The sequence below is a fragment of the Columba livia genome, chromosome 1, assembly GCF_036013475.1.
Source record: "Columba livia isolate bColLiv1 breed racing homer chromosome 1, bColLiv1.pat.W.v2, whole genome shotgun sequence".
Taxonomy (NCBI): Eukaryota; Metazoa; Chordata; class Aves; order Columbiformes; family Columbidae; genus Columba; species Columba livia.
In genome coordinates, this window is record NC_088602.1 from 73,836,496 (window position 1) to 73,863,857 (window position 27,362).

General features: G+C 44.6%; 2 protein-coding genes across 3 annotated transcripts; both read right to left on the minus strand.

The window, feature by feature from the left end:
• Nucleotides 1-229: 229 nt before the first annotated feature.
• CCDC181 (coiled-coil domain containing 181) lies at nt 230-6,518 on the minus strand. The gene is made up of 5 exons (XM_005511470.4): nt 6,358-6,518; nt 4,864-5,841; nt 2,413-2,559; nt 1,599-1,753; nt 230-1,089 (listed from the first exon to the last, which is right to left on the minus strand). Exons 1-5 carry the CDS (start codon nt 6,493-6,495, stop codon nt 927-929), a joined length of 1,581 nt encoding a protein of 526 aa, XP_005511527.1. The 5' UTR covers nt 6,496-6,518; the 3' UTR covers nt 230-926.
• SLC19A2 (solute carrier family 19 member 2) lies at nt 6,357-27,362 on the minus strand. Of its 2 annotated transcripts, XM_021299609.2 has the most exons (7): nt 27,040-27,360; nt 26,346-26,951; nt 23,005-23,236; nt 17,956-18,148; nt 16,951-17,092; nt 16,560-16,728; nt 6,357-6,518 (listed from the first exon to the last, which is right to left on the minus strand). In XM_021299609.2, the coding sequence occupies exons 1-6, from the start codon at nt 27,238-27,240 to the stop codon at nt 16,603-16,605; spliced, it is 1,500 nt and encodes a 499-aa protein (XP_021155284.2). In that variant the 5' UTR covers nt 27,241-27,360; the 3' UTR covers nt 6,357-6,518; nt 16,560-16,602. The 2 variants fall into 2 exon arrangements, with proteins under 2 accessions (XP_021155284.2, XP_064906004.1); XM_065049932.1 differs by lacking the exon at nt 6,357-6,518 and having other exon boundaries at nt 23,005-23,227; nt 27,040-27,362.

The following is a 27,362-nucleotide window of genomic DNA, read 5'->3' on the forward strand; positions in this document are numbered from 1 at the left end:
ATCTCCAAAATGGTATGAGAAAAATACTAATGGCAAACTTTCTTTGCATCTACTACACTTTTCTCTGCTACAGTACTTCTAGAAAACATTTTTGAATGTGCAAAAATGGAAGAACAAGGCCAGATTGTGAAATCTGTTGGGTATGTGGCTGGACAGAATGTCATCTTCCACTAACTTTGATTTCATGAGTGATCTCAGCATGTTCTCTGACAAGAGTTCACAATTCAGCTGGGTGAGGTGATGTGATTTATTATAATAAATTTAGTAAACATGGACATGTATACAAGGAATCCAGCTTCCCTGATATTGGTAAAGGTCATCATTCATTGAGCCTTTTAATTTCATGGAATAGAAAACAAATAAATATGACTCACAGAAATAAGTTTCAGAAACTACTGCACATTCACATACATGTTAGCCTTCCAATAACTACTTTCCCTGAACTAAAATAAAAGAGTTGTCTGGTCTAGCCAGGATTAACAGCTTGTCAGCAGATGAATAGAAAGTGGTACAAGAAACAGCATTTTCCAACAACGTAACACCTTATATAGTCTTTATCACAAACAGCAGCAAACAGCAATATTAATACAGCATTCAAATTCAACATTTTATACAATAGCCTGCATCCGGGAATTCATGGTGGAGCTGAGTATAAAGTGCCTTTTAAAGGCAGGAAACCTGCATATAGATCTCATACTCATTTAGATTTGGTCAAACCAAGAAGATCCCTGAGTAATACAGAAAAGCAGGCTTTTCAACAAAATTACAAATAAATAGGTAGTAAAATCATTGTCAGTGAAGGGAATTGTTATACTTGCTTGAAAGCTTTAAAAACACCACAAAAATCAGTAGCTGTGAATAGCAAAATCTCAAACCTTAAAAATTAAGAAGGCTGACACCAAGAACTTGGGGGTTACATCAAACTTTCAACTGTAATAGTCTGTAAAGCAAAAGGATTTAGGCTCTGAACTAATACAGTAGATGTTCTGCAGCTGTTTTGCTCTTCTGGCTTCTAATCTAAGTTGCCTTGCTCTCTCTTTAGCAGCTAGTTCTTCCGCTCTTTTTTCTTCTCTCTTTCTTTTTAGCCATCTGTGGAGACAGAAACAGGACTAAAAGTACTGACAGCTGCAAATCAAAGTTTTACTCCACCTGCTCAAAGGAGATTTGCCCCCATATAACTAGTCACCTTGTCCTGTAGGATAAAGTTAGGTATCGTGGCTGAGCCAGTCTAAAAGCCTGCTGCTCCTGAACACAGGAGGTACTACTTTTCCATCCCTATTCTCCTGCTTCTGCACCCATCTTAACCTTCCTGCTTTTGTTGAGAGGATTTGATTCATGGACTCAAGATGGGGGGGGGGAATATTGGATTAACTTTCTGCTTGTTAAATGAACTGAATCAACCCAAGCCAGGTCCAGAGCAGGCAAAAGGAGGAAGGGAAAAGAATCTTCCTTTTTCAGCAGAAGCAATTCACTATTTATCTCAGGTTCTGATAATTTCAGGACTACAGCATTAAAGACGTACCATAAAATGGCTACAGTCTTAAGCTGATGGACTACAAAATTTTCAAATACGATTCCCTAGGAATGACCACACTCACTCTTTAAAGGCTCTGTTGCATTCCTCTGTTCTCGGAAAAACAGCAGTTCCTTCAGCTTGGCGTCTCAACATTTCTATCTGTTTTTCTCTCATGTGTTCTTGGTGCTTTTTTTTAAGCCATAACTTGAAGGCTTCTTCTGGATTCCTGTTCCTCTCCTATTTAAAAAAAAAAAAAAAGACATATATACACAAGTCTTATCATTAAATGACCTTTATTTTAATCATGTTATAATAATTTTTTGAACTCCGCTGGCATCTCCCATCCGTAAAACATACTTTATAAGCAAATTAGAGCATATGCTAATCTAGCATGGAATATGTACATGAGCAAGCATTCAAACCACTAGGTTTAAAAAAATACTAACTGTAGGTTTTTAAGGCCATCACTGCAAGCAGAGGTACTTTAGAACAGAGCATCTGAATCTTCAGGTTTTAGGCAAGTCACGCGCATTAACTGCTTGCCAACAAGTTCTGATGGTAAGGAACATACTTGAAAGCATTTTTTAGCTGTTTGTTCACTGCAGGGTTCAATCAAGCCATTCTCCTGATAAAAAGGGGCATCCCTGTGTCTCCTGTGATACTAGAGCTACTGGGTACATACATGCAGCTTCTATAATGCAAACCACCCTGCCACGCAGAACAATCCTGAACATGCAAGTCAATCTAGCTCTTCACTGAAAACAATGTAGCAAAACCATTTCCTATCACTGTAACTTTTCATATGCTTAGCTAAGAACGCAGGCTTAGAATGCAGGCTGGTTTTCCTATCTAACCAGAGCACTACAGATCTCAGTCCTACATTAGGGAGATCTTACTTTGGTGTTCAAGTCTTCTAGCTCCTTTGCACGACGAATTCGCCTTTCTTCTTGCACTTGTTCTTTCTTCTTCTGTAACCAAGCTTTGAAAACCATGTCATTCTCTCTTTTCTTCTGTTCTTCTTGTTCTCTTTTCCTTTCTTCTTCCTTGAATGGAATGAAAAGTGAATAAACTTAGTTTTTAAGAGAATCATAATCTGCAAAGGCCTTTGTAGACAATGAATAAGCCCTTTGAATTATGTGACAGACACACACAAGTACTGATGAAACAGGAATACTCAAAGACTGCATCATAGTTGATACTGCTTCTAGGAAGAAACAAGTTTGAGCACTTCTGTGGTTCATGTTACATTCAGATACTCTCAGTCAAACCCTTTCTGTAATTACCTCCACTTCCATGATACATCTCAACTCAGACACTGCGGTAGCAATAAGTGACTTTGAAAATAAAGCCTGCACAATAGCTCTGATTGGCTTAAAATCACTTTAAACTGATACATTTTAAAAATGAATGCAATTCTCAGGTTTGAGTTGCCTAAACCCTAAAGGATATTCAACTACCTATGGACTGCAGGCACTACCCTTTTAAATAAGGATTTTAATTTTTTTTTTCTGGACACGAAGTTGTAATGTATTTACTTAGAGAGTATTAGTAGCTTAACACTTTTTTCCAAGTTTACAAAGGAAATTATTTTTACAAAATTGAGAAAAGTTTTTGTAGTTATTAATCATGCTTTAGCTAACAACAAGTACCTAGAAGGAGAAAGGTTTTCAAACAATGTTTCAGAAAGCTGATGAGAACATTTTACCAGGTATTGATTCTCTTTGACACAAAAGCTACAATCCCCATTCCTTTCAACACTCAGAGGAATCTATTACTTCTTGCAAAGAGATGACATTTCTCCCACCTACATACATCTTTAAGACTATCCTTCAAATTTACAATTTGTAATTTACTTAAATGAAAGAAACCCCACCAAAATGAAGCAGATGGATTCCAGTAATATCAAGAGATGTTTCATGCTTGTGAAATCCATCACAGAATGGAAGAACTCCATTCAGGAATGAAGAAATAAGGTAATGCAATCTTACCTTTTCGTAAGGCAGCCAACAGGGGAAGAGATTTAGCACACACTGTTAGGAAAATAACCTTCCTTACCTCCACCACACTACCTTTTACATTAAATATGCAGAGTGTGGTGCCAAGAGATCTAGTCTTGTGTGTACAAAGACAGTAACTCTTTACGTCTCTTACCCCTCCTTACTGAGCTAAGCGTCAGCAAACTTTTCAGATAAAGCAGGCTAGACCTATTTCCATGGGTGGAAAGCAACTTTGAAGCCACTTAGCCAGCTTACTTAGAACACCATGGCACAGAAAAATGGTAGATGCTTCCATGCTCTTTTTATAGAGCTACACACATCTTTGGTAAAGATTTCTGAAGTTCCTGCTACAGCTGTCAGAGGATGACTCTCCATGAAATATTTGTTTTTCTGATTAAGGAGCTAAGAAAGATTTAAAAGGGTTTTTTTTTTTCCAAGTAATAAGTAAAATACTGATTCGATTTTCTAATAATTTTTTTTTTCTTTTAAATTACTGCCCTTTATAGGTATAGGAAGAACAGCCTCACTACTGGGAATATATATTTTTTTTGTCCTCTGCACAGCACCCAGGTAAAGCGAAATCAGAAGGAAAAGCAGTATCCACCAACAGAAAAAGGAAGAAATAACCTACTTTGCAACAAACTCATTGGGAAAACTTACAATACTCACTGATGCAAAACTTACACTGAAAAAAATTATCCAGTTATATTATTGGTCAATGTGACTTCACCTGCATGCATTTTACACAAGCAATAAGGCATCCCACTTTTTAAGTCAGCTGTATCTTCCATACATGTTAAACATACTCTGCTTTGTTCATAGTTCTCTGTCATTCTCCTGTGTAAATCTTATTTTATGACTGAACACTCTCCCAGATGATAATTGCCTATTACATACTTCATGAGCACCCAGGTGTGCACCTGCATTACTATGGTTAACATCCTGCATTGCAGTGTAATCTGTGGAGATGCGATACCACGTGCTACATTCCAGTAAACAGTGGGCCTGTATGTAATGGAACCTAGGAAGAAGGAGAGTCAATAAGCAAAAGCAGTAAGTGCAATATAGCAGAAGAAGGCCTATTTATGAAGGATATATTAAACAACTACTTTATTTCTCCTGTAAGCAAGGCATGACCCTATGCCACTGTGGGTTTGTTTTTGTTTTTTCTTTTAAGGAAACCAGTTTTGAGACATTCTGTAAAAATTCCAGAGGATTATCATTATTACTATTATCATTATTGCTGCCCCTTTTATCATGGAAAAATGGAGTAAATGCCCTGAACATGTGGTCTCTGTGAAGCAGAACAGGACGGTCACTGTGATCTACTTGTTGCCTCTATATTTTTACCTCTTTCCTCAGTTTTTCTTTTCTTTGTTCTAACTGCCTCCGCAATTCTTTTTGTCTGGGAGAAAGACAGTAAGTGGAGCTTCTCACAGGCACATTTGCAGACTGCACTCTCTGTGGAGTCTTCTGTCTTCCCAGACCTCTTGCAGCATTGACAGCAGAATTTGGACGACACTTAGGGTTAGATGGAGGCTTAGGGAAATTCACACAATCTTCTTGCCCAGGAGAAAAAGAATGTGCTCCTGGTCTTACTGGAGGTACTTCCTTCATTCGAGAGACAGTGTCAAAAGGACTGTAGTGTGAAGATTTTGGAGACATATGTTGAGTTTCAATATCAGTAAAAGAAACACTTATAGGGGGCAAAAAGCCCTGGCCTTCAAAATCACGTAAACTTAAGAGTTCGAACTTCCCATCTTTTTCCACTAGGATTTTACCATCCATCTTTTCCTCATCCTTGCCAGCACGTGGTGAAAGTGATGTGCTTTCCTGTCCCATTTCATTAGAAATATGCAACCGAGATAGCCTATTTGAAACATCATCTCCTCTTGCAAGGTCAATTTTACAAACTTCAGCATCTTCTAGAGGAGGAACTTCAAGATCTACCAGCTTATCCTTAAATTTTAATTTCCGTTCTCTGTTCTGATTCACAGGAGCCTGATTCTCCAGGAGTTTGTTGGCTTCTTCAATCTTTTCCAAGATGTAACGCTTTATTTCTTCATCCTCGTCCTCATCCACTTCCTGCTGGTTTTCCAGATTGGATTCCTGGATAGAGCTTTCACTATCAGTATCAGATACATGGTACCTCTGTTTAATATCAGACCTGGATTCCGAACTCTCTTCATTGGGGGATCTCACTTTCGCATCTACATCTGCCTGCAAAAGCTGATCTGGATTTTCTTCCATTTCCTCATTGTCTTGCTCAAACTTGTCCACAATTTTAACAATTTGTGCTTCAGTATCCTCTTCATTTTTTTCAGGATTCTAAAAAAATTAAAATAAACTAGTGCCAACAAAGAACAGTATCAGAGAAAGAGAAAAGAAATAGCGAGAGAGAAGCGCAGTACTAACTACCCGAATTCTAAACAGGCTGTCAAATTGTGCATGTCATAACTAATAGCTTTTTTTGGCGCTAACAACTCTCCATGGTCATATCTGCACAAAGTTTAACTAACCATGGCTTGCATAGTAAAGCATTCATTGACAGCATAAAACCCAAACATGTGTTGCACACACTGTTAAAGGAACCCAGAAGTACTATTGAAACAAAAATATTGTTTTCAATGAACACCGAATTTTCTGTTTTAAGGAAATTATAATAAAACTAACCAGTTCACTCAATTATTTTTCACTATAATTAATTCCAAACAAACTTCCTTGTCAAAATTTAGTGAATATATCTACACATTTCAAACCATATTTAATTTTGTGCTTCTGATTGCAAATATTACTCAATTTTGTCTTCTAAATAAGACAACTAGCATTTAATTTAACAAATACCTCTCTTTCACCAAGATTTTCTTTTTCTTCTTCACTAGTTAGCAATTCGGGGTCTTTTTCAAAGTCATCCTCATATTCTCCACTTTCTGTTAAATCAACCATATCTTCTGGATCTCCTTGGTCTTCCTTTTCACTCATTTTGTTGATGTGTTACAGCAATACTATAAAAATGAGAGGGGAAAAAAAATGTTTTAAAACTCTAGTGACACACAAATACAGAACGTGGATATCTCTCATGGCACCCACATCCATCTTGTGAGCAGTATCAATACAACCACATTAGATAGTGCCACAGCACCTCAGAACTAAGGATCACTAATGGTTTATAAACATGACTGGTTTTGGCATTTCCCGCTCCAACTACCAGGGAAAGATTTGAGTCAAAGCAAACTGAGGTGACTTACTCAATGGCTTGCAGAGAATCTCTGACAGAGCTAAGACTAGAACTCATGGTCTCTTAAGTATTAGTCTCATCCTTTAACAAAGAGAACACTGGTTTATGTTCATTAGAAGTACTTCCAGATTTCATTGCTCCCAGGTGTGTTTTACATTGCTGTTTTATATCTGCCTGGCCCATTTTCCTTTAAAGAAACCTTGATTTGTGTGAAGTTACATTGCAAAGATGTAGGACACACAAGTCTTAGAAGATCCACGCTATGGCTTAGAGTGGATCAAATTACCAAAAAGCTTCCCATAAATGACACATCCAAATGAGAAGACATTCACTGGACTCTTGACAGGAACCTTCTCCTAGAGGGGCTAAACATTTACAAGCAGCTAGCTTTCAAACCATGTCACCTTCACTAGTATTAGGAATAAAGAAAGTCACACAGGTACCAATTGAGACTGCTGGGAAAAAGATTAAGTTCTGGTTTGAATTTCTCAGGAAAGCAATAATGGGAAATACCCAGCAGGCAGTTAATCAGGCTGGATATAGTCATATTTACGATGAAACCAAAGAGAAGCCACTGTAAGTGTTGTAGGAAAATAGGAAATTAGGATTTTAGGCCTATATCAGTGTTATAAGCTGTGCTGCTAAGGCTGAAAGTCTCAGCTTGTCCCCTGTATAGTCCTGACCCAGAACCACGAGCGTGGTTACCTTATGCTTGCTTTGTACCCTTAGTTAAGACATTGATAAATGCTATTCTTAGGGTTGCTGATTTCTCTGCTAGACTGGTGAACTATAGATAACAAATGAGACAGGTGGAACTTCAAAAGAAGCTAGCCCTGCGACCTGATGACCTGTCGTTCGGTACTTGCCAAGAAAGAAGAAGTGGAACCCGCAGACCACTGGAACGGAAGGAACCTGAGGATATCGACAGTGATAGATATCGACAGTGATAGACAGTGATAAATTTTGCTTAGTTACACAATACCTGTTAGAACCCTATATAATGACTAGTTATACTGCTGTATGATTGTCACTCTCTGAGGAGGTGACCCAACACTGCTGTTCCTGTGAATCTTCTACAATAAATACTGCTCAGAGTAACCCACAAGAGTTCGAGTCTCTACCCAGCGCCTACCTATGACCTTTTTTTCAGTAAGGACTGAATTTTTTAAACAATCATTGGACTGCATGGCACGCAGGTACCAATGGCTCCTAAGGGAGCGCTTAAATACCAGTGCTGGGGGGTCCAGGCTGACTGCCTGCACTCCTCAGCTCAGCTCATTCCATTGAAGGCATCTGTCTCCATCTGAAGACACGTGGAGACACACATCAGCCTAGACACCCGATTCTGCAATGTTTACAGCTTTAGCCACTCATCATTGCTTTCCTAATTCATTTATTACTGTTTACAAAAGGAACATAAATTAAGGAAATGTTGATTATTCAACATTCCTATTCTCTTTGCACCTTGTGCTGTAGGCTGGCGAGTGCCACTTCTGAGTGTCTCTCTAGTAGGACAAATCTATGTCATTCACAACATACTACAAGATTCCAATAACAGCATTAGCATATGGCAACACAATATGGGATATAAGAGCTCTGAGTCTGGATGGCCCTGGAACAGCAAGACTGCATGTTTGACAAGAGCACTGCTCTTTTAGACCCCAAAATTTAGTCAAGGTTTGTTTAAAAGGAAAGAATGGTAATAAAGCTGGGCACTTTTGTTGCAAACTTGTTTGTATACAAACTTTATAAAAACTGGGTTTTTTGTTTGATCCATATTTTGTTCAAGAAAATCTGATATTTTTTTTCTCCTAATTCACTTATTTTTAGCCACCACTTGCCACAAGAATCACTCTAGACTTCTCAGTTTAAATTTTCAAATTTGTTCAGACTGTTGCCTTGGCTTTCCGCACCCTATTTCCATCATGTTTTTCATGCACCTCTTCTCATGTGACATGTAATCCCTTTTGCTTGGCAACGCCCCTTCATTCAAAAATATCCTTGGTTTGGGTGTGACATGAACCTGGGTTCCTAAAGAAATTATTTTGCTCTAGTACACATTCCACACAAAAGACCAATTTCTCTTTAATGTCTTCATCATTATGGTAAGTGGATGCAAAAGCTACAAAGCTGAACGGTGCCTTTGACAAAACATGCTCATGTCAGTCTCTGGCACTTAACACAAATGCTGAAAACTGTTCAGTTTATTTATGACATATAATAAAGGGCAGCAGCATAAAAATCAGCCTCTTCTGTTGTAACATAGTCATGGCTGAAGAGATAATTTCAGTTTAATGACCTTGTTTCCTAAATCCTGAATCAGCTTCTATTCTGCTTACAGTCTTATGGAGTAAAGATTAAAGTGCTTCAGCTTTAACAGGGACAAAACCATTCAGAAAATCTCAAGCCATCATTCTCATCTGCTATTCCAATTAGTGGGGATATGCCATGACTGAATTGTTCTGCAAAGCTTAGTAACACCCCTACCTGGTTATATCCAGGCACAGGCACAACAAGAGAGATACTGTGACTGGATTTTGTTATTTTGCCCGTTTGTACCAAAACGTCCACACATGCAGATTCATAAACCCCCACCCAGCCATGTCACGCTGGGGAACGTCCAGCCCCGCGGGCGGGAGCAGCACCGCCCGGCTCCGCATTTTAGCGCGGGCGCCTTCTGCTCACGAACCTCGGCAAACGACGCTCCCCGCCGCAACGCCTCCCCGCGACCACCACCAACACCCCGAGCGGGCGAGGCGGCCCCTCACCGGCCCGCCCCGCGCTCAGGCCGGCCGTGTGCGGGCTGGCGGCGGCCTCTCGCGACTGGGCCGCCCCCAGGCCAAGCCGGCAGGCGCGGCCGCCGTGCCTCTCACAGGTCCTACTGGCTCCCCGCGGGAGCCGGCCCCGCTTGCCCCGGACACCCCGCTCACCCAGGTCCGTGCTGCTGCTCCCCCCGGTCCGGGGGGACGAGGTGCCGGTGGCACCGCCCGCCGAAGCCCCGCCCGCCCCGCCGGTGCGCCCGGCGGCGTTGCCACGGCAACAGCGGGGCCCGCCCCTCCCGCTCACCTTCCTGCGGCAACGGTCACCGCCGATGGTGGCCCCCGAGGACCAAACTCCCACCCCCGCCCGCACCTTCTCCTCTGCCGCCGGTGCCAAGGCGGCTGCGGGCACGAGCGCGCTCGCGAGGCGGCCCCGCCCCGTTGCCATGGAGACGGGCCTCCGCGCCGCGTCACCCCCCAACCCGGCTTTGCCCTCCATTTTCAGGTCCGAGGGGCCGTGGGGAGGAGGCGCTTTTCTTACCCTTTGCGCGCACAATTTCATTGAACCCTCGGAAATTAAAGCGGAGCAGAACGCGGAGTGACGGGGGCCAACAGCCGCCAGCGCCCAGGAGAGAGGCAGCAGTGCGGCAGGCGGCTTTCCCCGCCCGGAGAAAAGCCTTCCGATGCTGTTAAATTATGCACCTGCTAGGGAGGAGCCTGAGCGTCGGCAGGTTTTGTGTTGTATTATTCATGCTCCGGCTGGCGATGAGCAGCCTGATCACACCAAAAGCTAGCGGTGTCAAAATTTGAGCTTTTGTTAATAAAGACAGCGCCGCATCTCCGAAGAGACGCCTTTCTGCATTAATCAGACATTGCTCCTATTACTCTGAAGTACAAAAAGAACTACAAACAAAACAACAAAAACACACACACACAAAAACACCATAGAAACAAACAAAAAGACACACACACAACAGGAAAACACCCTAAATTAATTTCGTTCTGGAAAAAAAGCCACCAAAAGCCACCCTGAGCTCCCTCCTGGGCACGGAGCAGGCTCAGCGGCAGGGCTGTGGCGGCAGGTGGGACATCACAGCCTCCTCTGTGGAGGACCAAACAGCCCTGCAGGACGTGGATGCTGTGCCCCCGTGATCAGCAGTCCCATAACAAGCCGTGTTACCACCAGACCCACCACAGAGCATGCAGATGGCTCACCATGGGGCGGAGGCGCTTCTGCAAGACACTGTCTGTGGTGGCTCTAGGCGGGGGCTGCCATGGCTGCAGCCCCTCAGGGCCTTGCAGAGGGCAGGGCTGTGCTGCCCGGCCTCACAGAAGCAACCGTGGTGTGTGAACAGCTGGCTAAACATGTTGATGACTTCTGAAAGCATTGGGATCAACGTAGTCGCTGGTGTTGCCACCAGTTAGCAGAGAAAGCCGCTGGCTTGACCCTGCTAAGTGCAGTTCAAGGGGAAGCAGATAAGGTTGCTTGTTAGAAAAAAAATGATAAACCATTTCCAAATGTCGGCTCATGTTGCGGCCTCAACTCCCACCCGCAGCACCAGTGCAAGACCAAGGTTGCTCCCAGCAAGCAACACGCCTCCATGGTCCCCTCAGCCCAGTGAAGGCAGCTCCCGGCAATGGGAGGCAGCCAACGCTGCTGGCAGCCCTCTGGGGTGACCAAGGCCCGTGGAATCTTAGAATCATTTTGGTTGGAAGAGACTCTCAGGATCATCAAGTCCAACCATAACCCAACTCTAGCACTAAACCATGTCCCTAAGAACCTCATCTAAATGCCTTTTTAACACCTCCAGGGATGGTGCCTCCACCACTTCATGCAGCATTGTGTGGTGCCTCCCAGTGCCACAGTTTGGCGTATGATCCTCCTTAGCCCCCTTGCCAGCACATGGGTGCAGCCGCAGCAGCATGGCCCCGCCCTGGGCAGAGGGAGGGAGTCATCCCTGCTGGCAACACTGACATGGCACCCGTCACACTGGCCCAAACACAGCCATGGCCTCTGGTTTTGAATACAGTGGCCCAGCAAAGCAAAAGGCGACAGTCTACAAATGCACAAGAAGGCTGCACACCTCAGAGGGCAGCACAACCCTTGCACAAAAGGGTTAATACTAATGAAAGAAAATATGGGCAGAAAACAGCCATAAATAGACTTAGCCTACCTGTTGATAAGTCTCAGAGTAATGCAGGTAGAGTTACCCTTTCATTCAAAGTAACACAGGGCAGAAAGCTAAACCCCTTCAAGGTGGTGCTCAGGAGGTCTCTGAAGACATCTGTCATAGGCCACACATCAGAGGAGGAGGCTGGGCTCCACAACCTCAAGGTTTCTGCTAATCCCACACCGTACAGCCAGAAAGCAAAATGGGGTTTGACACTGTTTTTGGTGGGTTGAAAGGGCTCCATGATATTTAGCTGAGATAGCACTCAGGTACGTGCTTGGCAATGGTTCCTGCTGTACCTGGAAAAACTTCAACCACTGACCTCACCCAGGGTCATGCACTTATCCGGTGCTTGAAGACAATACATTGAACTTCTGATTTTCCACACTTCACAGACAGGTGGCTTTGATAAGTTCATAGCAGACTAAAACAAAGAGATCTAGGCACAATATCAAAGCTTTATGCTCTGCTTTTATCATAAGGCAATCTTCATCTTACACATCAGTACTACCCCTTTCATTCACAAGAAGTGCTTTATTCAAATAATTACAAGTCCATGAGATTGTAAAATGAGGATTAGACCCCATTGCTGGAAGGTCAAGCTGTGATGCTTGATAATGATAATTTAATGATATCTTAAGGTCAACCTAAATTCATGCAAGTATTCATTAACCCATATGTCATTAAATTTAGGTTTTCATATGCTCCCATCCATGAAGGAGCTATGGAACACAGTCATGAAAAAACACAGTGGAAACACAGGGCTCCACGGACAGGCCCTGACACGTTGGTTGCTCTTTTCTGTGTTACTAATGTGATCAGACACCGTGTTTAGGGAGCACTGATTTATGCAAAGCAAGTATGTTTGACAAAGGCTGCATAACAACTCCAGAGCAATGTTAAACAGGTACCTTAACACCCTTTATATGTTGTATAGGAAACAGCTGACACTGTCAAGAGTCACTGGGATCAGCTCTCAATCTCATGCCCCTTCCATAACCACAGTCCCTCTTTCCTTCCCAGTACTTGGCTGCGACCACACCGATCGAGGCAAAAAAGGTAATCACTTCCATGTAGAGACCCTCCCTTTCCCCATAAGCACTGCCACAGCAGCCAGCTTGTTTCACACATGCACACAGCCACAGCATGGTTAAATATAGCCCTGCTATACCATGGTGGGCTGTCACAGCTAGTGCTAGACCGGGGGGACAGCAGTGAGTGCTGTTCTTGGAACAGCAGCCTCTGGCAGCTCTTACTGGTCCCCACCTTTTGGACAAAATAAGCCCTGGCCTCTCCCCCTAACAGTGACCCTAAAGCCCAGGAGCTATGCCATGTCTTACCAATATCACAGCAAGCCTGGTGCAGGACATAGATTCAGCGGCAACACCCACCTCCAGCAGCTCTTGGCATCAAGTGGAACAAAGAAACAGCTGCAGCCCGAGCTACAAGCAGTATTTATCTAATCTACATCAAACCCCATGTGCTGTGTGGCTAATGCAGGAATTCAGCTCCTTGACGGTAGCTGGGTGTCCCCTTTCAGCTCTCTCAGCTCTCCTTGGTGTGGCAGGATGCAATGAGAGGAGCAACGAGGATTGCTACCATTCACACTCGGTACTCAGGCAAGAGAAGCCTCAGGGTTCTTGTCACAACACCTTTCACCAGCACCAGAGATGTGAAACACTTGATTCCACCTTAGAGGGTAATGCTATACCTATAGGAGCTACTAGTTGCCTTCCTGCCCTATGCGAGCAGAGATTTTAAACTCCTGCACTGTCAAGAAGCTCAGGCTGGTATCCCTGCGCAGCTCACTCCTGTATTCAGCCAGAAGAGGCAGATGAATGAAATTCAGAGCAAGCCTAACATGCTGACAGTCCTTCCTGCCTCAGCAATAAAGCTCTCAAGGCATTGCTTGTAAGAACAGCATCTTTCCCCCTAGGTCTCCCTTCCCCCAGACCATCCATTTTTTCTTGTTTTTGGCATTATGCAGAAGGCTTGTTGAGCTACTACCCAAACCAAACTACATCAAACTGGCATCAAATATTCAGAGAGCACTTTCCCCTCCAGTCCAGCCCGTACTGTCAGGTACAAGGCTTCTCTAGAAGTACAAGATAGAGAGAACTTTCCAAGCAGTCAAGTGTGGGTGTGCCAGGATGGGTAGTTCACAGGTTTTCTTCCTTAGGGCCTCAATTTTGTAATTAGGTTGATGTAAACAGAAAGGTCCTCCTGCATGGCAAACCTACACCCACTTTCCCTTAGTCAGCCTCAGTGAGACTGATGCATCCTGACCAGGGTTTCCCTGCACCAGTGAGTGATCTTTTCCCTCACTGGACCAGTCTGCACTGGAACTAGAGTGGCATTTTTGAACTGCTCAGCAATTAAGGATCCTCAATGCAAGACACCTGCACAGAGTTCTGCAAACCTACACAAACTAGCCAACAATTGTCAGCTTATTGAAGATTCGTTTCTTCTGGCATGTTTTGTCCTGTATTTTTTCCCCTCTCTGTAAGAAAGATGCTCAAAACAACCTGCAGTAGTAGTGCTGTAGATTAGCAAGGTATCAAAAACACAAAACAAACACTGGCCACACAGGATAACTCAGTATTTTTATTTAACAAAAATAGCTATTCAATTAGAAACCAATGTTAACACGTTTACAGAATTTCACAGGCATCAGTAACTCTGCATACAGCTCCAGTCAGGCTCTACAGTCACCTCATCACCACAGCAATGGCACAGCATAGGAACCTGAACTACATCCAGGTGTGGCTTCCATACATTAATGGCCCTGAAGATGTACACAGTGTAGCATGCATCTCCGTCACAGTTGCCACAATTTCATCACTTTGGTAGAAAAATACTTGTTATTGCTGTAATTCCTTAGTTAATTTTTACTCTTAAATAACTGGGTTGTTCCCCAAAGATTTGTACTCTGTATGAAATATGTGATTAAAATTGAGCTGCTTCTTTCGGTCACTAGACATGAGTGCTGAACGCCTACTCCTGCTACCTTGCTGCAAATGCCATCAGGCCAAGGAACCCAAAGGACAGGATATGTAGCTACTATCTCTTTCTCAGGACAGCTTGTCAGCTAGCAGTTCATGGCTTCTGATTATTTTTTTTTTAAAAAAACAAACAAACAAAAAAAGAACAGTAAAGAAAGGAATATGTACATGGGTAGCTTCAAGTTTCCATTTCAGGATAAGGCAGTTATGTTTACCTGTGCAAATGCCAGTAGAGCTGAGGCCCTGTGTTTAGGGGGATGTTTTAGAAGGCAGGCTGCAAACACAGGGAAGTTTTGGGGAATGTGTTCCCCTGAGGAGTCAGCCTGGCAGTGCTCCCCAGGCAGCACATCCCAAACACATTTATCATTCACCTTGCATAGTAAAGGTGGAGGCTCACAGAAACAATGAGAAAGGCCGTAGCTGCCACAGCCAGAGGAGAGAGGCCTGCCCAACCTTGATGCTGCCAAGTCTCTCTCCATGGCACTAAAAGCAAGCAGTGAACCAAAGCTGCTTCTTCAGGCTCTGACTCCCTCACTCCCTTGCCAGTCCTCCTGTACACTTAAACTCATCACAACCTGCACAGCAACAGTGCAAAGGCATTGCCACAGTATACTCGACAGATATCTCCTGCTGTGCCACTTGTGGTGCTTTAGTATCCAGGTGCCCAAACCCAGGACAACCCTGTGCAACTCCTTTCCAGTGCTGAAGCAATTTGGAAAGACTAAATTACTTTTAAAAACCAGTTATGAGGCAAGTCCAAAATTGCTCAGACTGGAGAAAATAAAAACTGCCCACCCCAAACATTCGTTGTCCTGCTTAGGTGGGAAGAAGAGGTAGAACTAGTGGACAGAGACCCACCAGAAATGTAATGGCATTTTAAAACACGGGGGAAAAAAAAAAAAAAAAAATGACAGACCAGAAATTAACATTTTTCAAAGTCTCAGGCATTCATCCTGCTAACTACCATAACTGAAGGTGTCCATTTAGTCATTGCAGTCATGAGTCTCCAAGGTTACAGAGAATAGCTTAAAATCCTGCAAGTCACCTTCCTTTTCATTGCTATACTAACATCCACCATCCTACTGAAATAGCCCAGCCCCCAGCAGCAACTTCTGCAATCACAGGAATCTGCAGTCCTAAAGGGCAAAGGCAAGGATGCTCAAGGGACCCTCAGCTTAGCATTTTGTCTACTTGAACTCCCACTAAGCTTCCTCTCCATCCCTACAGGCCCTTGGGCACAAGCCTTCACGGCACAAGTCACGCCGCTGATAGTCAGTTCATCAGTATCACAAGTCACCCCAGTTTTTGGGGATGCACCCTGATCAGCTATGATAAAACTCTTGCAGCAGGGGGAACAGACAGGAACAGCAGAAGCAGCACAAGCAGCTCAAGGAAGCACGTGCGTACACAGAAACATCCCAAATCGGAGCATCCAGCATCACTGGGCAGGCACAGGAGAGCCACAGCGCAGAGCACAGGCCTATGGTCACCTCCTGTGCCAGGCCTGGGGCTCTCCATAGAGAGGTCCATTAGTGTGCCCTCACTTCTGCCCTGCAGCAGCACCTCTGACAGAGGGTAGTGGTTGATTAGGCAATCATGAAGCTGCCTTTTCAATGGCAGCCTCCAGATGCACAGCCTTAAACTAAAAACCTCTCAAGGCTTTAATTCTCAGAGAAAACTTACTGTTCTTTGCTGCACATCCCATATATGCAACAGAAGAACAAAAGGCATTTTAGAAAGAAGATATTTGTTCTTACTTATGTAAGAGCTAATACATTTACCTTCTAAAATGTGCTACTAATATAGTATAAATATGGATCAAATACCATTAAGGTGACCGCCTTGGGAAGAAAAGGCAGATATAAAAAAAACAGACCTATATCTTCATATGTAGCCACCCAGAGTCTTCACTTGGTGCACTACTGGCTTTCAGGAGATCTGCTTTGCCTCTGCTCTTGTCTTCTGTAAGCTCTAATTATACTGTATATGCCACTGCCCAAGAACACCAGTGAGATGGCCGCAAAGTAAGAGGCATAGATCATGAACTGCAGAGAAGGGGAAAGAAAATGAAAAAGTGGTTAAATCGAGCAGTTACCAAATTTGTAACAAAGTTAACACAGGAGCTCCCTTCCACTTCTAAAATTTCAGAAATCAGTGATTATGTCTCTGTCAGCAAACCCTTGACCCAAAACCAGGTAGCTGAGAAGCTTTATACCTCAATTTACCTTCCTTCCTCCCATCAGTAAAGTTGAAAGAGTCTATCATACCTGGGTGAAGATGTCCAACCCAAGCCCACTGGAATCCACAACAATCAAAGTGAGCAGAGTCTGAAGTGCTAAGGCAATGAAAGTGTTGACCCCAAACACCAGGGCGTACCGCTCCACGCTGAGATTTGTAGCGATCTGGAACCTGGAAAGAAAGGAGTGACCAGAAATATAAGGACAAGCAAAAAGCAGAGAAATGCAAGAATAGGAGGAACACTTCTGGACAAGAAGACTATGCAATCTGAAGAGTTACACAGACCGGTCCAGTATTTTCCACAGCTGAAATTACCTCACACTGACCATGTATTTCTCTAAACAGGATCATGACAGACTAGCATAGAGACTACCCACAGACATCTAAAAGGCTAAAAGAAAGCTTTGGGAGCTCTGTGGGTCTCAGTTTTACTGAAGCAGCACTCGTGTCCTATGCACCTAAAGGGCCTTGTCACACAGAGAAGATAGAACAATGCTCTGATCCCAGAGAGCTGTTGGCAATCTCAAAGCATCAGCCTCCTGCAGCATGGTCCATAACCTCCCACATCCTTCCGACCAGAACTCCTTTTGCAGTTACCAGTTCCAGCATCTCCCCTCATATTGTGCTTGAGCTATCTTGTAGTGATTATGTACATGTAGATCAACAACAGCTGTGTTTTCCTCCCTAAAGTGACAAATAATACCAAAGAAGTTTTCTTCCCTACAGGTTAGGGAAAGTTGACACTACAACATAAGCAAAGGATTGTCCTCTCCACATCAGCTGACATTTAACTCCAGCCATGTTTATGAAAAACAGTCCCCTAGATTTCTAATATTTAGAAATAGTCACTTTAATGTCATAAGACTTTAACGCTTGGGCAGGTTGCCAGTGAAATATATCTCTCTGCCTCAGTTTCCAAACTGAATCACAACACAAACCCTTGCAACAGATATCCAGGTTCCTGGTAGGCAAGACTCTAGTTACAGGGAAAATATGTAGTTTTCACAACAGCTGTAACCCTGAGAGATACTCACGTTGCTATGGTGATTAGCAGCATGTAGATAATTCTGAAGACAACATACGATGCATAGCACACCCAGATGTTACGAACAGTGTCCATGATATATACAGCAGCAGCAATAAGAAAGGAGAACAGGGCAAGTGCCACTTCACCCCACATTGCCCAGGATGTTTTTATGTGACCCACAACAAAGACTGCAACAGCTCCTGTGAGGGGAAGGAAAGCATAACTGTTAGAAACTGCAATTAGAGCAATTTGGAGACTGCGTATTAGGAGCTCTACAGCCCCTAATAGCCAAACACAACTGAAGTGAAGGACACTAATGTGGACACCTTAGCAGGTCTCCTTCCTGACCTCCTCCTCACCTGGTAACCTGCTGTAAACTCCCATTGACTTTTACAGGAGAAAACTGCCTCTGAAGTGTCCTCCCTGGCTTCAGAAGCACAGCAGCCCAGGACTCAGATCCAGTGTTGTCAGCTGGGCTACAGAGAAATGCAAACCCTGGTTCTCAGAAGTACTCAGCTAGTTACTTTGTGGTGCTTTAGGGGAGGTGGGTGGGAGGAGGCACTACCCACTTCGATACACAGCTGTTAGAGCTCTCTCCCAGGAGGCAGAAAAACCCACATTTACTGTCATCTTCATGCTGGGCTGTAAGCATTAAAGCAGGAGTCCAAATCCACATCTCCTGGGATGCAGCCTAATGACAAGCTGCAATCACACACTGTTGATTGTGCAAGAACAATCCTTCACAACCAGAACAGGTTTGTAACCCCTGCTGGATTTTACAAAGAGGGGGATGGGGAGAGAATACAGATCACAAGATGGAAAGTGTGTGATATTTCATGCAACTCAAAAAGTAGACAAGGTGTGTTTCATGCACTGTCACAGCTGTAACTGCTGAGAAGCCCAAATGCATATTACATTAAAAGAATATTCCCACTTGAAGTAGGCCCTGTTCTGCAAACAAGCCAAATAGCAATCAACAGCATAATGATGCTGCTGTACACAGCAAACTAGACAAACAGCATACTGACAAAGTGAGATTTACTGGAGATCTCTGAAAACCAGGATTGTATTCAGCATTTGAGCACTGTACAGAAGTGCTACAGTACAGCATCTAAGCTCTTTGTAGCCCTTAGCTGGCCTACTAGCTTAGAAATCCTTCAAGCGCATGAAGGCTCCTTATGTACCCTCAGTGTGTACAAGACCGCAACCATGTCAGACCTCATATCAATCTTGCAGACTAGTGAAGAAGGTAGCTATATCAAGGGAAAGGAATTAATTTCCCCCTTCTAAATTCTTCTTTCTGGTGCCTGTTGTGACACTACCTGACTGACATTTTGCTCTTTGAAAGTCTGGATTCCCCAGTAGCAAAATCTTGCAATGTAAGAAGCAGCTATATCATAGAGCGTTTTTTCTACTCTCTCAGCAATTCTGACATCTGGGAACCAATACTCAACATCTCTCTCCCTGTGTATTTTGTAGCAACTCATGAATTTGTACTCCCCCCATGTCTCAAGGTTATATCAGCCAGACACCTAATTATAAAAATATATACAATCCGTGTCCTCCAATTAGACTCCTACAGCTGACTCAGTGGTTTCACATCCCAATCTGATAAAGGATTGACACATTCACCAGAAGGTGCAAGGATGCAGCTTAACAGTCAGTTGACCTCACTAGAAACAATACTAGGAGGACTACAAGGATACCATGAATTTGTGCAGGAAGAAAATTACAAGGGTCATAGCCCAAATAGAAATGAATCCGGCTGCTGCTGTAAAGGGCAACAAAAAATGTTTCTGTAAATACATTAGCAACAAAAGAAGGGCTAAGGAGTACCCCCATTGTTTAGTGGATGCAGGAGGGGACATAGTAACAGAGAGCAAGGAAAAGGCTGGGGTAGTAAATGCCTCTTTGCCTCAGTCTTTAATTGTGAGACCAGTTGTGCTCCATGTACCCAGCCCCCTGAGCCAGAAAGCAGGGACAGAGAGCAGAATGAAGCCTCAATAATCGAAGGGGAAGCTGTTGGTGACGTGCTACACCACTTGGACAAAACAAGGCTATGGGGCCAGATGGGGTCCATTCAAGGTGCTGAGGGAGCTGGCAGAGGTGATCATCAAGCCACTTTCAGTCATCTATCAGCAGTCCTGGCTAACCGGGGAGGTCCCAGTTGACTGGAAGTTGGCAAATGTGACGTCCGTCTACAAAAAGGGCCAGAAGGAGGATCTGGGGAATTACAGGCCTGTCAGTCTGAACTTGGTGCCAGGGAAGATTATGGAGCAGATCATCCTGAGTGCCATCACACAGCAAGTATGGGACAACCAAGCAATCAGGCTTAGTCAGCATGGGTTTATGAAAGGCAGGTCCTGCTTGACCAACCTGATCTCCTTCTATGACAAAGTGACCCACTTAATGTATAAGGGAAAGGCTGTGGATGTTGTCTACCTAGACTTAAGTAAAGCCTTTGATACTGTATCCCACAGCATTCTCCTGGAGAAGCTGGCAGCTCACGGCCTGGATGGGTGTACTCTTTGATGGATAAAGAATTGGCTGCACCTCAAATCCTGTGTTCAGATTTGGGCCCCTCACTACAAGAAAGACATTGAGGTGCGGGATAGAGTTCAGAGAAGGACAAAGCTGGTGAAGGGTCTGGAGCTCATCAGACTTGAGGAGCAGCTAAGAGAGCTGGGGCTGTTTAGCCTGGAGAAAAGGAAGCTGAGGGGAGACCTTATTGTTGTCTGCAACTACCTGACAGGAGGTTGTAACATGGAGGCTGTTTGTCTCTTCTCCCAAGTAGCAAGGGACAGGACAAGAGGAAATGGCCTCAAGTAGCACCAGGGAAGGTTCAGATTGGATATGAGGAAAAATTTCTTCACAGAAAGGGTTGTGGAACAGTAGAACAGGCTGCCCAGAGAAGTGGTGGACTCACCATCCCTGGAGCTGTTTAAAAGATGTGTAGAGGAGGTTCTTCGGGAATATGGTTTAGTGGTGGACTTGCTAGTGTTAGGTTAACAGTTGGACTTCATCTTAAAGATCTTTCCCAACCAAACTGATTCTATAATTCTATTTATCCTGCCTAGGACAGGAAACTGGCAGCTACATGAGTCACCATGCTCTACTCAAACCCTTCTGCAGGGCAGCAGAAGTACAGACAGGGATGGCAACAGCATCTTACATGAATGTTGCCGAACACTGCTCATAACAGCATAGAATGACTGAGAGCCATAAAAAAATGGCAAATCAGATCTGGGATGTACCAGGCAAAGTATTTCTAGTACAGGGAGAAAAGTACAGAGTGTTAATGTTCTTCTACAAGTCTGTGGCCTCACTGAATAAAGCCAAGTATAGCTCTGGTCACCCATCTTTCAAAAGAATGCAACTCAGACCAGGTTTGGTACAAAGAGGGACTAGTAAGATGACAGAGTGAACAAAGAGCTTAACTTTACCAAAGAACAACTAGAAAAGCTTGGCTTCTTTGGCTCAGAGCAAAGAACAGGTACAAAAAAGATAGGCCAGAAGGAGACAATTTTGTGCTAAAATACAGCCTTGACATAAAGTCAGAGATATATAAACTGCTCTTTAACAAATTCAAACTGGAAAACAGAAGAAGTTAGAGCATTTGCAATAAGGCTTGGGAAGTCAGATCACTGGATGCTTATCCTAAACAGGTCCCTTCCAGTCTTGTTATACACTTCAAGCTTTTATTTGAAATTATTACTTGTTCAAAGCAATGAATCTGTGTCAACCAGAATTTATTTCTTTCAGGGACAGATGATAATTTGCTCTCAAAAAAATCACCCCAAATCATTCAACCATTTATAAAAATTATACCAGAGGATCAAAATGGGAAACCAAAAACTTCAGTTTTGCAAGAGTTTAGTGCCAACCACCTTTTCTTCCAATAGGTCCATTCTTCACAGGCCTTTAAAAAAAGGACCTTAATATGAAAGATGTTTATAACAAGGTTTGAAGAATACTCCATGTTTTGGGTTTTTTTTTTAAATCTGCCCTCATTTAGCCATGCTGTGGGTCTTCTTGCCCTTGATACTGATTCCTCTCCTTCCTGGGACCAAGGCGGGACAGTAGAGGAAGCCAAATCAAACAGGAAATAAGAGCCACAGCATGGTGCTGGAATGGAGGAACAGTGGATGACTGCATGCTGTTTAGCACACAAAAGGCAGTTTAACAGCCAAAGCCTTCAGAATCAAGTTGTAAACAGTTTCAAACCCAACTGACAATGGGTGGTAGGCAAGCTTTTAGAACTAGAAACCAGCCATGGCTTCCCACTGAACTCCAAGAGGAAGCTAAGCATGCCCAGGAAAGTACTAAGCCATCCTTGTTTGTGTACCTTGGGTTCTTTTGCCCCAAGTAGGTGATGTCTACAGCAGATGGTGGAATGATGACTCCATCAAAGAAAAGCAACATACTGCAGCAACACCTAGAAAGCCTCTGCAGGGGTATGTTAGCTATATTAAAAAGGTATTGTCCTAGTTCTGGTAATGGAACAGTATTAAGAAAATGAATAAACAAATGTTTGTTTTGACTAACCTACCTGGCCCTTTCAAGTCAAGCAACTTCTTTCATCTTAATAGCTTTTCTGCTTAACAGTGCTGAAATGACTAAATGTGGCTCATTGCATGTGTACAGGAAACCATCATGTGTGCCCTATGCTGCCAGAGGGAAAAAAAAACAAAACAACTTATTAAAGCCATAGGACCCTTAGCTTGACTTTGAGCAGTTAAAACAAGCATAACCTCACTGCAATAGTGGCAGCCAAAAGCACACAGTCACCCACAGGTCTGGAGCCTCCTGCCAAATATTTCAGAATGAAGACTGACTTGGGAGGCTCCTTTTAAACACCTACATACAAGAATCAGGCTTGCGTGCAGCAACCAATTCAACACTGAATGCTGTACACACACATCAGGGAAGACTCATCCCAAATGCCAGCGTTGCCTTTCCTGCATGCTTGGAGAAGACTTTCCAAACCATGCTCCGGTGACCTTGAGAGACATGAGGTGTTTGTCACAGCAGAGCAGGAGCAATACCAGCAGCTTACCTAGCAGCGTCGAGGCCGCCTCCACGGCACCGTTGTAGATCTCTGTGCTATGAGAAGGCAGCACCATCTCCCACAGGCCCTGAGCGTAGTTGATGACCTGGAAGTAGCCGCAGGTGGACAGTGCCCACCACACCGACCAGCAGAGCAATGTCCGGGAGGAGTAACACTGTAGGAGATCCTGCCAGAGATCTTTGAGCACCTTTACGATGTCGACTTTCTGCTCCTGCATAGACTGGAGAAGGAAGGGGAGAGAAATGTTAGTTTTTCTTTATAAATACTTGACACTGCTTCACAAAGCCGCCCCTTTCAAGTGGTCTGATTACCGGTGAGTGACAGTAGCCCTCTTGGGCACAAACCCCCACGGAGTAATGGATGAAAAGCTTCCCCATGCCACAGTCCCAGCAGTGGGTCTCTGCCCTAACCAGGGCTGTCCCCTTACATGCAGAAAAAGGGCTCAGTCCCAGGCACCCTCTCAGTCTCTGGCTTTCTCACACAGAGAGCAGAAACTGCTAGTTGTTAGAGATACTATGTGAGCAACTGAAGGGTACCATAGAAAAGAGACGGGAGAACAGGACACTATATCCACTTTGACCAGACAGGATCAGAAGCCAGTCATTCAAATCATAAAGGCAAAACATCACTGACACTTTTGATAAGTCCTGGTCCAAACTCAATCAAATCCAGTAGCACAAAGAACATGAGAGCCACCAGAGGAGTACTTTATTCCCCACAAATAAGTAGGGGTTTTTCAGTAGTAGCATTCAGGGATTATAAATATTCAAAGAAGCAATCTCATTACACCGCTCTCTACCCCTGTTCATATTTGCCAAGGCTCTGAATGTGAAAGATGTTGCCTGGGGATCTGAAGAGAAATGGAAGCTACTTCCACTGCACACTTCATCACAAACAGCAGCTCCTGTACATACAAGTGCTCTGACAAATGCCATGAGATAAAAATGAAACTTTCCCCTCCAAATTTTTCTAGAAAAAGCACAAAAGCGGGCAGACCCATGAAGAGGTTTGAAAAAAACTTTGAAAATGGATCATTTCCAGCAACAGGAGATGACAACAAATGAACATTGCATTTTATCTATATAGGCTGTTACAGTCCTGTTCCAAACCACTTTATGCCAACAGGAGCAGAGGAAATCAGTGTATCTTTACTTTGCAGCAAATATAACTAGCAGCTCTGTCTGCACAGACAGAGTTTTTGTAGACAGGTGAGACCCTTCTTGTGTAAGTCAGAGCAGTGTTTACTTCACATGAGACTGGGCAAAGCCCCCGAGGCCCACCCAGCACCTCTGCCCCCCTTGAGCTTGGATTCCCTGTAGGGAAACATACAGCAAGGTCACAGGACTGAGCTATTGCACTTTGGGCCATTGCACATCCAGTTACACAGCGCTTTCCAGGCAGCAGCAACTTTGGGCTCTTGGCAGTATGCCCTTCCCCTCAGGGAACCGTGCAGTGTGTACCTTGGAAAAACTATTCTCCATGAGCAATAAAACCTATTTTAAGGCATTTCTACTAAAACCTCCAAAAGACCATAGCCTATCTGTCTCAAAATCTATTTTTTCCACCTCTCAAAGAATCACAGATTTCTGAGCATCTCTATTAAACACCACACAGTCCCCACTTGCTTCACACCCAGGTGCCATTCCTCTGAAGCCCAGCAGAACAACTTGGGAAGAGAGCAGCTTGAAGCAAGGCAACTTTAGCAATGTAACTACCACACAGAAGGGTTCACACAAAGCTCAAGTTTAGGGGCAGGAGAACCAGGGAAGTGAACTGCCATATGTGCTGCAAAAAATGCTTTGACATGTCCAACCCAAGCATATCCTGATAAGCCAGAAAGACCCATCCATCCTCCCACCACCTGGCAGCGCTTCTTCAGTACAATTATTCCTACAGCCATTCATTTATGTTTGCTAAATATAGTTGCTGTTACCTTAGTAAGAAGGCCTATCATCACACTCCAATGCCTTTCAGCTCTTAGCACCTGGTATAACTGAACTCTGAATAGTTATACAAGTGTACTTGCTCATTTTTTTAAAATTTTCACCATTAATTTGGAACCACCCTGGCTCTCACAGAATGGGAGCAAGATAAACAAATGGGACGCATAAGCAATATTAATGCCTTAGTCATTATTGGCACAGAATCTGTCTTAAATAACCTTCAGTATGCAAGTATAACATAGTTAAAAATACTTTTGCTCACACAGGACTGCACTGGACGGGGCAGGATTAGGTCCCTGGAATGTTAATACCTTTAATTCCCTGCTGTACCCAGAGGAGGCTGAAAGCGGCCCTGGGTGCTGCCTCCCCCAACCCAGCTAACAGGGGCCTACTTGCTAACTGAAATACCCATTAGCTGACTACACCAAGAGCCACACTTACTTTCTGGCTTGTTCTCAGAACGAGCACAGCCTCCTCCAGCCCGAGGAGCAAGGCTGAACTCTTCCCAGGGCCCCGAATCCCCTCACACACCCACACTGCCCCACTGCAGTGCGGCACAGACCTGCCCAGCCTGCAGCTGCACCCTCGCGTGGAGCCTCAACACCGGAGGCTGCCCACTCGTCACCCCGCGGGACCAAACACGTCCCAACGCTGAACAAGGGCACCTGCACGCCTGTTTCCACACACGTGACTTTGTTGGAGGTTGCAGTCCACAAAAGCCACAAGCTGGGGCACTACCCCGGCACTCTCGTGGGCTGCATTAAGCTGTTACTATGCAAAGGTGTTTTTGTGGTTTAGCCATGTTCTGTCCCACAATAATTAATCTATGTCAGTCTCTAAGTACTCTCAAGGACTACTGCAGCTTCCTTCCAGGATCATAAAAGAAAACCCAATTACTGCACAGCTTATTACTGCACAACTTGCACAACAGCTGTAAGTAACAAGGGTTTTCAAAAATGCCAAGTGCAGGAAGAATTGCCTCTTTTCTGCAGGTCACAGGGTGCATCCAGAAACACACACAGAATCTGGAGAGATACACAATTTTTAAGTGCCCCAGAGATATTGCTTGCTTTGTACTGTTGAACAGTAGTTTGACACCTGGAGAATCTTCATCACAGCTTTGTGAGACATGCAGAACAACTTCAGAGAAACTAATGAGCAGGCTACCACGTTTGATCAACAAAAGGAAGCCGGGAATTAATTTTCCTGTGCCATAAATAAGGAAGTTAGATAAGCAAAGGGATACTTTTTTGCTATTAGATATTACAACTCTGCTGCTGTGTACCTATACCTATACATATGCACGCATACATATATACACATACAGGTATGCAAATCACATCGGTATTGCATCTTCTATTGATGTAAACCCATGGCACAACTCACCTGTTTCTCTGCTGAATGACCCTCTCCATTTAAGGGAACTTTTGTCTCATCCTCCCAGCCGGGTGCCTTCTGCACGTTGGGATGATCTTGCACAGCTGATCCATTTTTACAGTCCATGACCTTCATTTCCCAACCGAGCTCCTGACTTGAGACGTGGTGAAAGAAAAGGCTTTTCTGCGGCATCGGCAGGAACCACGCCGTGCCAAAGGCAACGGAGATGCTGGTTAAGGAGATAACGTTCAGGCTGAAGAGGGACCATCCTGCCACAGACACAAGGACCTGCCCGGACACTGAGCCCACTGTGTAGCCCACCAGGGTGGCACTCCGGCAGTAGCTGGTGACCTTCTGGTACAGGTTGATATCAACGACACTGTAGATGTATGAGTAATAGGCGATGTCAGTGGCAGTCCCGATCCCGTAAAAGAACTCAAGGAACTGGACAGCCCGCAGCCCCTGGGCATACAGCAGCATGAACCAGGTGACGATGAGGCTCAGGCCCTGCAGCAGGACCACGGGCTTGTACCGCAAGTAGTCTGTGGCCAGGAACACCGGGAACAGCAGTGCCAGGTAGGAGTAAGTCCATACAGGGTAAATCTCGTTGAAGACCTAGGGAGAAAAAAAGAAACGACGGCGTTAAGCCCCAGCCCCTGCGTACTGTGAGGAAAACGCAAATACAGGCACCGGGCCGCGGTACCTGCGTCTCGGAGAGGTTTTTGTGCGGCTCCAGTAGGTACCGCGTGAGGAATGGCTCCGAGGGCCGCACGCTACAGAAGAAGCCGTAGGCGCACAGCAGCCCCGTGGGCAGTGCCCAGCAGCACCCGCCGCCGCCGCTGCTGCTGCTGCCGCCAGCCCGGGCCGAACGCCGCGCCGGCCGGCCCCCCCGCAGCCCCGCCATGCCGGGCAGGGGCCGGGCCGGACGCGCTCCCGGGGCCGGCCGGGCCGGTGCGGGGTGGCGGCCGCGGGCCAGTCCCGGGTCACCTCCCGCCGCCGCCTCCCAAAAGGCACCTCCAGCCGGCG